General features: G+C 48.0%; 1 protein-coding gene across 2 annotated transcripts in view; it reads left to right on the top strand.

Annotated features, from left to right (window-relative positions):
* wipi2 (WD repeat domain, phosphoinositide interacting 2) overlaps window positions 1-13,402 on the top strand; it is a 117,026-nt gene that overhangs the window by 67,720 nt on the left and 35,904 nt on the right. The window contains exon 6 of one of the 2 annotated variants that reach the window (XM_072480946.1): window positions 6,776-6,868. The exons of the other annotated variant lie outside the window; for it this stretch is intronic. Coding sequence (XP_072337047.1) covers window positions 6,776-6,868 — 93 coding nt within the window. The remainder of the gene's footprint in view (window positions 1-6,775; window positions 6,869-13,402) is intronic. 2 annotated transcript variants of the gene reach the window in all.

The following is a 13,402-nucleotide window of genomic DNA, read 5'->3' as shown; positions in this document are numbered from 1 at the left end:
TATTTCATGGAATCTGCCAACCCTATTCAATTTTACTCCGTATCCTCAAATCTAATTTGTTCTCTTTCGTTTATGAAGAAATCGGTCTCGGTGACCTGAATGTTCTACTTTCCTTTGAGGGTTATGTATCTGAGGGTTATGTATCCAGAGATTTTGCTCCTTAACTCTCTGACAGCCCAGACACCTAAAATGATTTAGATCCCATTGTTTTCTGATGAGCATATGCTATGATTTGGGAGGACAACATTCACCAAATGTAACATTTTAAACTTGGCAAGTCAAATTCCACTTTCCATGTTCTACAAGTGATTTTTAAAAATGATAGGGTGTGAAATTTGGATCAGTAATGCTGCTATCAACATTGCTACAGAAGCCAGTGACCCTCCGGGGAGTGCAAATTGTGTTGTCAGCTGCTTCTGGTGCAGCCCACATTGTGCACCATCTTGAGAAGAATACTTGAGCTGGTCATCTCCTACAAGTGCCAGAAGTAACTGCACTGGTTGCTTGATGCCACACAGCCCTTCATGATGTGGCACCTATTTTCCAAATTCGGACTGCGCAGACACATTTGACAAAATTGTACATCACTCACTGAAGATAAAGTGTTCAGCTGCAAGAGTAGCTCAGCACTACTAGGTACTTAAAATGCGAGGCACCCAACTTACTGGCAAGACATTCTGCTATATGAAAGTGTCATAAAGTATTATAGAATGGTTTTGGAGATGTTTTGCTGGATTACAGGCTCACAGGCAGGGCAATGGAGTTGGTGAACTGTCCACACAAAAGCTGCAACAGGTATCTGGGCTGCAACATGTGTCTCTGTCAGTATGTCACGTGATGGAATAGGTAGAGGATAAGCTCTGTGCAGTGCCCTATGCTAACGTAGAGCTGGATTCTTCTCTGCTCCTGGACTGTTACATGAGGCTATCTGATACCAGCCAATGTACCCAGTCTCTTGGTGTGCATGCCCATCATTATTCTTACATTTGCCACTCCACTGAGGTCCTCATCTGAACCCCTGTAGCAGAACTCATTTGCAACCTGGCACTCTAGTGAACTGGTACACCCTCACTTTACCTTGCCAGGCTGCAGGCTACGTGTGCCTGGTGATTCACCCATGTTCTTATCCCAATTCTATACCAACCTTTGGGTTATATGCAGTGCCCTTATCTGAGTGTCAGAGCAAGTAGCAGGCATTTGATAGGGTGCAATGGGATTATTTGTTTGAGATATTTGGGGTGGGGTTAGCTTTGGACCTAGATTTATAGCTTAGATCCAGCTTTCATATAGGGCCCCCACCGCGGTGTTCATATGAATGCTTTGAGTTCCAAGTTTTTCCACCTGATGAGAGGCATGAGACGGGTGTCCACTATCCCCGCTAATGTTTGCCATAGCATTTGAGCTTCTGGACATTGCATTGAGGGCATCCTCAAAGTGGAAGGGTGGGGGGGCGAGTTTAGGAATCACTGTATGCGGATGATTTGTTATTGTATGTGATGGACCCTCTCGCCAGTGCAGAGGAAATAATGAAGCTGCTTGGGAGATTTGGCTCCTTCGCGGGATATAAATGGAACTTGGGCAAAAGCAAATGTTTTCCGTGAATCTTCCAGGGAGGAGAGCCGATCTGGGGAGGTTGCCCATTCGCCTGGCCAGGTCCAGCTTCTGTTATCTGGGAATCCGGGTGACCCATGATTGAGCCTCACACCATAAACTAACTTTGGGGATTTGGTCGATGCGGTGAAGGCTGACCTGAAGAAGTAGGGAAACTTCCCGCTGATCTTGGCGGGTAGGGTTCAGTCACTAAAGTTGAATATCCTCCCAAGGTTTCTATTTCTGTTTCTGTGCTTCCAGTTTTCATCCCTAAATCGTTTTTTGTGGAAGTCAGTAAAGTTATATCATCTTTTATTTGGGTGGGCAAGACCCCACGGATTCACAGAGTATTTTTGCAAAGGGAGAGACTGTCGAGGGCCTGGCTTCGCCCAACCTGTTATCTTATTATTGGACGGCGTATATTGAGAATGTGCGGGGGTGGTACAGGGGGATGGGGTCCTTGTGGAGGCAAATGGAGAGGAGTGCCTGCAGAGGTTTCAGTTTGAGAGCCTTGGTTATGGTTCCCGTTATGGTTCCCCTTCTGGTCTCTCCGACTGAATGGACTTGCAGTCCGATAGTGGTGGCCACCTTGAGAATATGGAGATGGTTTAGGCAGCATTTTGAACTGGGTGCTATGTCATTGTTGGCACCAATCTGTGAAAATCATCTTTTTCTACTGGCAGCCTTGGACTTATTGTTTGGTATTTGGAGGGAGGTGGGGCTGGAGCGGTTCGGGGATTTGTTTATAGTTGGCAAAAGTCGCTGGTTTTGAGGCGTGGTTGGGCAAGTACTGGCTTCCGAGAGCTAATCTGTTCAGTATTATCAGGTACTCGACTTTGTATGCAAGGAGATTTCTTCCTTCCCCTTGGCACCCTCGCCCTGTTTGATGGATAGGGTTCTTTTGGTGGTTGATGTAGGGGAAGGGAAGATGTTGGCTATTTGTAGTTGGCTTGTGTTGACGGAACAGGTTCCACTGCATGAGGTGGCGAGGGAGCTGGGCCAGGTATTTGAGGTGGGGTGTGGAGCAAGGCTCAACACAAGTCAACTCCACCTCCTAGTGTGCTAGGCTCAATGTGATTCAGTTTAAGGTGGTACATAGGGCACATCTGTCCAGGGCACAGCTGAGTGGATTCTTCACGGAAATAGATGATAGGTGCTGTTGCTAACTTTTGGTTGGTTCAATTGGCTCTGTTTTATAACCTTTGCTCTAGAGTCGCCAGGTATCTTTATGATACCGCCACGAGGTTCAAGTGCAAGTAATGATCAATGACTCAATACACCAATTAGTAAGATTCAAATCAAAGCACATTTATTTACACACAGCCAAATCTACTCATGCATAAACTCTACTTTCTAAGCTATTTCTACAACTAACAGGCCTATACTTAGCTTCGGACTGGCCTACCAGGTCAGGGGAACAAATGGCCTTTCGTTCAGGTTCTGAGTCTGCGGGATTCAAAAGCTGGTATGGACTGGTAGCTAGGAGCGCCTATCTCGTAACGAGCGTTGACTTGAGACTTGCGTTCTTTGGCGGTAGCTGGACGGGTCACTGTCGAGGGTTGGTTCGCGTTGCTGAGTGACCCTGTCAAGAAGGACGATTTGAACTTGGGGGCTTTACTTTATAGTCCCCAGGGGCTTCCCGCCTTTCGGGGCAGACCCCGTACCTGGTTTCAAGTGATTGGACTTTGTTCCAATCGCTTGGTTCGATTTCTCCATTACTGGAGCGGTTCCCTGATTGATGGGCAGTCTTTAGGTGTCCGTTAACCTCTTTTGTGTTGGCTCCTGCTGGCGCCGAGGAGTCTGGCTTGGCTTTGTTTACCTTAAATGTTTCGATAGTTCCCGGGGATCGCTCATTAGTATGTAGATGGCCGCTACATTATTGTGCAGATGGTTGCTGGTATCGATGCTGTCTGGGCTTTTGCAGAGTTTAATACACAGTAAACTTGCACCTGCTAGTTTTTGCCTGTGTTGGCTGAATTTCCCTTCAGCCTTTGCTGTTCTCCATTTTACGTCGGGAATTGGCCAACCCAGGTGGCTACAGTGCGAGCGGTGCTCTAGGGGCCCAGCTCATCATGCGCACATGTTCTGATCTTGTACTAAGCTTATTGGCTTTTGGGTCTCCTTCTTCAGCACCATGTCAGGAATTCTTGGGGTTGAGCTTGCCCTTTGGTGGTTATCTTTGGGGTTTCAGATTTACCGGAGCTGCAGACTGAAGCAAAGACAGATGCACTTGCCTTTGCCTCGCTAATAGCCTGAAGACGAGTTCTGTTTGGATGGAAGTCTTGGGTGCCGCCCATGGCTGCAGTGTGGTTAAGTGACCTGATGGAGTGCTTACATTTAAAAAAAAATCAAGTATATCTTGAACGGGTTGATGGAAGGGCAGCTCTGTTCATTTCCTACTTCAGAGAGCTGGTCATATGTTAAGGGGAGATCTAGGGCATTGGTGGTGATCTAGGGCATTGGTTATTCTTTTTGGGTTTGGCTTTGGGTAGTTGGGGGTTTGAAATACTGTGATTGTTGTATAAATATGGTTGCACAGGTGTTATATTGGGAAAAAAAACTCTTAATAAAAATATATATTTTTTATAAACAACAAGTGACAGGGCTTCATATTTGCTGTGATGTTGCTTTCTCTCTGTGGGTCTGCTGTGGCTGCAGGTAGCTCTGAAATCTAAAATCAGAAGTTGTGGTGAAGAAAGGAGGGTGAATTGGAAAGCAAGAGATCAACATGTGTAGCTTGATCATTATGCTTGGGGGTGAGTGTGAGCTGGGAGTTGAGGTGGATTATAAGGCAGGTATGTGCTGTCACCCTGAATACCCTCAGCAACATTTGTGCCATGGATTCTGTCACAGCTAACCCCATGATGCTGATAACCATCCCTTCTGTAGGGCTCAGGAGATGATTCCTGTCTTTTCGTCATTCCCTGTCTTTTATGCTCTGCTCCCTTCTATGCTGTGGCACTTTGTCCTTCCAGAGAGAGGGAAGAATATCTGTGATTGTGTAGCACTGTGTTCAGATGATGTGCCTGCCTTGGCTGAAGAGCTGGCAACATGTGGAGTCTATGAGAGACGTGACCGTGACAACATTGGAGAATGTGTGATGGTGAAGTGGAATATTTGAATTTTAATGAGCCATGAGTGCCAGGGAGTGCAGCTGAGTGTGTATTGGACAGTGTGAGAAGTTGATGGAGTGGCGGCAAGGAAATGTCATGTGAAGATGCATTTACTGACCATGTCAACCTGTGTGAGGTTATTAGGTTTCTTCTGGCACTGCTGCAGGCTCTTTGATCCAGATGCCAGGATGTAGCCTCCCTAGTAACCTGACCCCAATCTCTTCTAACACCCTTGGGGGCCTGCTCCCCACAGACCCCTCACATCTCTTCTCCTGTTAATCTCCACCTCTAATTCTCCAGGATTAGACATTGAAGGTCCATTTTCCTTGTTTAGAATTTTGGCAACAGTATTCAGCATCTGCCTCTTGTTATCCGGTGAAGCTTCTTATAAGAAGGACAGGCGTCTTTAGGAATAAAGGCTCGCTGCACCACATGAGATGAGTGAATGCTGCTTGGCCCTCGGCTGAACAGAGGCAGCCAGCAGGGAAGTAGATGCTCAGTTCTCTGACGCAATCATGGAATTGAAGTGGTAGAAACAATTTTGCATGGTGCCTGTTATCACTGGAACCAGCCTGATCGCAAATCATGTGCCCTGTGCTCGATAAACAGTCCAACTATTTTAGCCTAGTATTTGCTCATTATTGCACAGACTGAATCAGTACCTGATAAACCCATCTGTAAAAACAAAAAAAAGAAGTGTGTGTTTTATCTTTTTTAGTAATGCTAGGTTTCACTGTTGGAATTTATAAATTGAGAGAATAAAGGCTTCCAATTATGGAAATCTATAACTCATCTGATACGAGTATGTATTTAGGCTTGATAATACCTGTCAGACTTTTCACACTGTGTTCCTTAAATTATATCATTTAATTTGGACAAGTATGTTTTTATTTTAAGATGCTTTAGCATACCTGATATCGACTCGGTGACTGTGCTTTTGATTTTTAAATTACGATTTGAGTATAATCTATTAACATAGAACAGGAGTGTAGGCTATTTAGTTCCTGAAGCTTGTTCTGCCATTTATTGTGACCCTGCTGAAGTGATGTTGTTGCTTATCATAGCCATGCTAGCAAAGGCAGATTTCTGGGACTCTATTGCCCATTTATCAGCTGGTTTGAGTTAGCAAGGCTGGAAATACCACCCAATTACTCAACTGTTTGAGAGGGCTAGAATTGTGTTGGTGGTTCTTGTGGAGCTTGGTTTGCAAAAAAGCTGTATTTTAACTGTGCTGGACAGCATTGTGTGGTTTAAAGCTTTGCAGTATGCTACTGGATCAAGGTTGAAACCAAACTCTTGAGAGAATGAGCACTGAAAGCATATATTCACTTTCTCCTCTTTGGTTACTAATAATTCTGAACTGTAGGTTTTGGGTATAGGTCTCCCTCAAAGTCAAGTCCTCCAAAGTAAATATCACAGTGCATGAAAAAGTAACTGTGTCAGTATATGCGACAATTTCTGTGATGCTTCTAACAAATATAACCATTTTGTATAAATGAAAGACCCTGCTTTAGTCCAATTGATCACTCCGGTGTATATTGTTGTGATGTAAAAAAACAAAACAATTTTAGTTATTTGGATTTTGTTCATACTGTCATAGCATGCCTGCAATTTGAGATGTGTAGTGGTTGAGTTGCAGTACGATTGCACAACCCATGACTTTGATTGACTTGTTAAAGCTTGATCCTTGCACCCAGTATTGTTTTACTTGCATTGCATAATTTTAACAAAACATTGTAATGGATATATTTTGGAAGTGAAACCTTCAAATATCTGGTATGCAATTGTTTTCATAGCCTTTGCAGTCCAATAGCAATGAACTGAAGACCTTTGCCCGAACTAAATGCTTGATATTAATCATATCATGCTTAAAACAAAAATCAATTATATATGATGAGATTCTGAATTATTCACCTCCTTGCTCGTAACATCATGTTTGACCCTGAGCTGTCATTCCTTAAAGCAATATGCACACACGGGAAAGTGGATTGAATTTTTTTTTCACCTTCTTAGCGTTCAATATATGGAATATTTATGTGAAGCAATTTTTTATTCACTTTTTTGTTTTAAAGAGAGCTGCTAATATGATCCCAGCTCATGACAGTCCCCTTGCTGCTCTGGCATTTGATGCAAGTGGTACGAAACTGGCGACAGCCTCTGAAAAGGTAAGCCATTTGAGGCAGATGTATATGTTTTGCATAGTGTGTTTTAACAATAACAACATTTTCACAAGAACAATCTGAGATGCGAAAAAGAGTTATTTTTTGATACGTTAAACATTTTACAACAACAGCTTGCATTTGCATAACATTGTTAACGTACTGAAAATCTTCCAAGGCATTATCCAAGGAGCATTATCTTTTTAAAAAAAATAATTTTTATTATGGTTTTCATAAAATATCAATAACAAAATGAAAAAAGAACCCAACAGGGTTAAGTGCAAAACACAGTCTAGAAAAACATAGAACATAGAAAATACAGCACAGAACAGGCCCTTCGGCCCACGATGTTGTGCTGAACCTTTGTCCTAGATTAATCATAGATTATCATTGAATTTACAGTGCAGAAGGAGGCCATTCGGCCCCCCGAGTCTGCACCGGCTCCCGGAAAGAGCACCCCACCCAAACTCAACACCTCCACCCAACACCAAGGGCAATTTTGGATACTAAGGGCAATTTATCATGGCCAATCCACCTACCCTGCACATCTTTGGACTGTGGGAGGAAACCGGAGCACCCGAAGGAAACCCACGCAGACACTGGGAGGGACGTGCAGACTCCGCACAGACAGTGACCCAAGCCGGAATCGAACCTGGGACCCTGGAGCTGTGAAGCAATTGTACTATCCACAATGCTACCGTGCTGCCCTTAAGAACAAATAAATCTACACTATATCATTTTACCGTAATCCATGTACCTATCCAATAGCTGCTTGAAGGTCCCTAATGTTTCCGATTCAACTACTTCCACAGGCAGTGCATTCCATGTCCCCACTACTCTCTGGGTAAAGAACCTACCTCTGATATCCCTCCTATATCTTCCACCTTTCACCTTAAATTTATGTCCCCCTGTAATGGTTTGTTCCACCCGGGGAAAAAGTCTCTGACTGTCTACTCTATCTATTCCCCTGATCATCTTATAAACCTCTATCGAGTCGCCCCTCATCCTTCTCCGTTCTAATGAGAAAAGGCCTAGCACCCTCAACCTTTCCTCCTAAGACCTACTCTCCATTCCAGGTAACATCCTGGTAAATCTTCTTTGCACCTTTTCCAAAGCTTCCACATCCTTCCTAAAATGAGGTGACCAGAACTGTACACAGTACTCCAAATGTGGCCTTACCAAAGTTTTGTACAGCTGCATCATCACCTCACGGCTCTTAAATTCAATCCCTCTGTTAATGAACGCGAGCACACCATCGGCCTTCTTCACAGCTCTATCCACTTGAGTGGCAGCTTTCAAAGATGTATGAACATAGACCCCAAGATCTCTCTGCTCCTCCACATTGCCAAGAACTCTACCGTTAACCCTGTATTCCGCATTCATATTTGTCCTTCCAAAATGGACAACCTCACACTTTTCAGGGTTAAACTCCATCTGCCACTTCTCAGCCCTATCTATGTCTCTTTGCAGCTGACAACAGCCCTCCTTACTATCCACAACTCCACCAATCTTCGTATCGTCTGCAAATTTACTGACCCACCCTTCAACTCCCTCATCCAAGTCATTAATGAAAATCACAAACAGCAGAGGACCCAGAACTGAGCAACCCTCCATAACCCCCTCCCCCTGTACATAAATAATAAATTAACATTAACACCCCGACTGAACACAACAGGTATATACACCCCCTCAGACCCTTCAGTGTAAATAACAATAACAACAAAAATAATTATTACCCCCCCCCCCCCCCCCCCCCCCCCCCCCCCCGGAGTTGCTGCTCCCATTGACCAATGTCTACCGTTCTGCCAGGAAGTCTAAGAACGGTTGCCACCGCCGAAAGAACCCTTGTACCGACCCTCTCAAGGCGAATTTCACCCCCTCCAATTTAATGAACCCTGCCATATCGCTGATCCAGGATTTCACGCTTGGAGTCCTCGCATCCTTCCACTGAAGAAGAATCCTTCGCCAGGCTACCAGGGACGCAAAGGCCAGAATACTGGCCTCTTTCGCCTCCTGCACTCCCGGCTCCTCTGCCACCCCAAATATTGCAAGCCCCCAGCCTGGTTTGACCCTGGATCCTACCACCCTCGACACCGTCCTCGCTACACCCTTCCAAAATTCCTCCAGTGCTGGGCATGCCCAGAACATATGGGTGTGATTTGCTGGGCTCCCTGAGCACCTATCACACCTGTCCTCACCCCCCAAAAAACGGCTCATCCTTGTCCCGGTCATGTGTGCCCTGTGCAGCACCTTAAACTGTATGAGGCTGAGCCTCTCACACGATGAGGAAGAGTTCGCCCTCCCTAGGGCATCTGCCCAGGCATCTGCCCACGTCCCTTCCTCAATCTCCTCTCCCAACTCCTCCTCCCATTTACCTTTCACCTCCACCACCGAGGCCTCCTCCTCCTGCATCACCTGGTAAGTTTCCCAGATCTTCCCCACTCCCACCCACCCCCCCGAGAGCACCCTGTCCTGTACTGTGTGTGGCAGTAGCCGCGGGAATTCCACTACCTGCCGTCTGGCAAACGCCCTTACCTGTAAGTACCTGAAGGTGTTCCCCGGGGGGGAGCCCGTACTTCTCCTCCAGCTCACCCAGGCTCACGAACTTCCCGTTCACAAACAGGTCCCCCAACGTTCGTATCCCTGCCCTGTGCCACCCCGAAAACCCTCCACCTGTTCTCCCTGGGGCGAACCGGTGGTTCCCCCGTATTGGGGTCCACGCCGAGGCCCCAACTCTTCCCCCCCCCCCCCCCCCCCCCCCCCCCCCAATGCCGTCTCCACTGCCCCCAAATTCTGAGGGCAGCCGCCACCACCGGGCTCGTGGTATACCTCCTTGGAGGGAGCACAGCGGCGCCGTTGCCAGCGCCCCCAGATTCGTACCCACACAAGACGCTGTTTCCAGCCTCATCCATGCAGCCCCCTCCTCCTCCGTCACCCACTTGCGCACCATCGTAGCATTGGCGGCCCATTAGTACCCACAGGTTGGGCAGCGCCAGTCCCCCCCTATCCCTACTCCGCTCCAGGAACACCCTTCTCACCCTCGGAGTCCCTCGCGCCCACACAAACCCCATTATACTCCTGTTAACCCGCCTAAAAAAAGCCTTCGGGATAAGCACGGGGAGGCACTGGAACAGGAACAAAAACCTTGGGAGCACCGTCATTTTGATTGACTGCACCCTACCCGCCAAGGACAGCGGCAACGCGTCCCACCTCTTGAACTCCTCCTCCATTTGCTCCACCAGCCTTGTAAAATTAAGCCTATGCAGGGCCCCCAGCTCCTGGCCACCTGGATTCCCACGTACCTGAAGCTCCTCTCCGCCCTTTTTAATGGGAGCTCGCCAGTCCCCCTCTCCTGGTCCCCTGGGTGAACCACGAACAACTCGCTCTTCCCCATGTTGAGCTTGTACCCTGAGAAATCCCCGAACTCCCTAAGAATCCTCATTACCTCCGGCATTCCCCCCACCGGGTCCGCCACATACAGCAGCAGGTCGTCCGCATCGAATGACACCCTATGCTCCTCCCCACCCCGCACCAACCCCCTCCAGTTCCTTGACTCCCTCAGTGCCATAGCCAGGGGTTCAATCGCCAGAGCGAAGAGCAGGGGGGACAGGGGACACCCCTGCCTCGTCCCTCGGTGCAACCGAAAGTATTCGGACCTCCTCCTGTTTGTGGCCACACTCGCCATCGGGACCTCATACAACAGCCTAACCCACCTGACAAACGCCTCCCCAAACCTCTTCAGCACCTCCCACAGGTACCCCCCACTCTATCCTATCGAAGGCTTTCTCAGCGTCCATCGCCACCACTATCTCCGCCTCCCCCTCCCTCGCCGGCATCATGATAACGTTCAAAAGTCTCCGCACATTCACGTTCAACTGCCTCCCCTTCACAAACCCCGTCTGGTCTTCATGGATGATCTGCGGCACACAAATCCTCCATCCTCGTGGCTAAGACCTTCGCCAGCACCTGGGCATCTACATTTAGCAAGGAAATCAGTCTGTAAGACCCACATTGCAGGGGATCCTTGGCCCGCTTCAGGATCAAGGAGAATGGGGGTGGTTTAGCACACTGGGCTAAATCGCTGGCTTTTAAAGCAGACCAAGCAGGCCAGCAGCACGGTTCAATTCCCGTACCAGCCTCCCCGAACAGGCGCCGGAATGTGGCGACTAGGGGCTTTTCACAGTAACTTCATTGAAGCCTACTTGTGACAATAAGCGACTTTCAATTCATCAGTGACCGGGACATTGTCGGGGGCAAAGCCCCCCCCTCCCTTGCCTCATTGAAGGTCCTGACACGCAACAGGCCCAACAGGTCCATATATTTTTTATCGAATTCGACCGGGAAACCGTCTGGCCCCGGTGCCTTCCCCGCCTGCATGCTTCCTATCCCTTTCGTCAGCTCCTCCAGCCCAATCGGGGCCCCCAATCCCGCCACCAGTCCCTCTTCCACCTTTGGAAACCTCAATTGGTCCAGGAAGCGGCCCATCCCTCCCTCCTCCCGTGGAGGCTCGGTACGGTACAATTCTTTGTAAAAGTCCCTGAAGACGCCATTGATGCCAACCCCACTCCGCACCATGCTCCCTCCCCTGTCCTTAACTCCCCCGATCTCCCTAGCTGCGTCCCGCTTCCGAAGCTGATGCGCCAGTATCCGTCTTGCCTTTTCCCCCATACTCTTAAATCGCCCCCTGTGCCTTCCTCCACTGCACCTCCACCTTCTTGGTGGTCACCAGGTCGAATTCGGCCTGGAGGCTGCGCCTCTTCCTCAACAATCCTTCCTCGGGCACCTCCGCATACCTCCTGTCTACCCTCACCATCTCCCCCACCAGCCTCTCCCTCTCCCCCCGCTCCCTCTGCTCCTTGTGGGCCCTAATGGAGATGAGCTCTCCCCTCACCACTGCCTTCAGCGCCTCCCATACCATCCCCACTCGGACCTCCCCGTTGTCGTTGGTCTCCAAGTACCTCTCTATACTTCCACGGACCCGCTCGCTTACCTCCTCGTCCGCCAACAGCCCCACCTCCAAGCGCCACAGCAGGCGCTGGTCCCTCTCCTCCCCCATCACTTTAGTAATGGAGAGGGATAGGTGCGTGCAACAGGGCAAGGTTTACAGTTGGGGGAAGGGTAAATATGATGTTGTCAGACAAGAATTAAAGTGCATATGTTGGGAACATAGGCTGTCAGGGAAGGACACAAGTGAAATGTGGAACTTGTTCAAGGAACAGGTACTACGTGTCCTTGATATGTATGTCCCTGTCAGGCAGGGAAGAGATGGTCGAGTGAAGGAACCATGGTTGACAAGAGAGGTTGAATGTCTTGTTAAAAGGAAAAAGGAGACTTGTGTAAGGCTGAGGAAACAAGGTTCAGACAGGCTGTTGGAGGGATACAAGATAGCCAGGAGGGAACTGAAGGAAGGGATTAGGAGAGCTAAGAGAGGGCATGAACAATCTTTGGCAGGTAGGATCAAGGAAAACCCCAAGGCCTTTTACACATATGTGAGAAATATGAGAATGACTAGAGCGAGGGTAGGTCCGATCAAGGACAGTAGCGGGAGATTGAGTATTGAGTCTGAAGAGATAGGAGAGGTCTTGAACGAGTACTTTTCTTCTGTATTTACAAATGAGAGGGGCCATATTGTGGGAGAGGACAGTGCGAAACAGACTGGTAAGCTCGAGGAAATACTTGTTAGGAAGGAAGATGTGTTGGGCATTTTGAAAAACTTGAGGATAGACAAGTCCCCCGGGCCTGACGGGATATATCCAAGGATTCTATGGGAAGCAAGAGATGAAATTGCAGAGCCGTTGGCAATGATCTTTTCGTCCTCACTGTCAACAGGGGTGGTAGCAGGGGATTGGAGAGTGGCGCATGTCGTGCCCCTGTTCAAAAAAGGGACTAGGGATAACCCTGGGAATTACAGGCCAGTTAGTCTTACTTCAGTGGTAGGCAAAGTCATGGAAAGGGTACTGAAGGATAGGATTTCTGAGCATCTGGAAAGACACTGCTTGATTAGGGATAGTCAGCACGGATTTGTGAGGGGTAGGTCTTGCCTTACAAATCTTATTGAATTCTTTGAGGAGGTGACGAAGCATGTGGATGAAGGTAAAGCAGTGGATGTAGTGTACATGGATTTTAGTAAGGCATTTGATAAGGTTCCCCATGGTAGGCTTCTGCAGAAAGTAAGGAGGCATGGGATAGTGGGAAATTTGGCCAGTTGGATAACAAACTGGCTAACCGATAGAAGTCAGAGAGTGGTGGTGGATGGCAAATATTCAGCCTGGATCCCAGTTTCCAGTGGCGTACCGCAGGGATCAGTTCTGGGTCCTCTGCTGTTTGTGATTTTCATTAATGACTTGGATGAGGGAGTTGAAGGGTAAATTTGCAGATGATACAAAGATTGGTGGAGTTGTGGATAGTGAGGAGGTCTGTTGACGGCTGCAAAGAGACATAGATCGGATGCAGAGCTGGGCTGAGAAGTGGCAGATGGAGTTTAACCCTGAAAAGGGTGAGGTTGTCCATTTTGGAAGGACAAATATGAATGTGGAATAC

Source organism: Scyliorhinus torazame, chromosome 17, assembly GCF_047496885.1.
Source record: "Scyliorhinus torazame isolate Kashiwa2021f chromosome 17, sScyTor2.1, whole genome shotgun sequence".
NCBI lineage: Eukaryota > Metazoa > Chordata > Chondrichthyes > Carcharhiniformes > Scyliorhinidae > Scyliorhinus > Scyliorhinus torazame.
The sequence above is the reverse complement of the archived record's forward strand: the minus strand, read 5'-3'. Positions and strand labels throughout refer to the sequence as shown.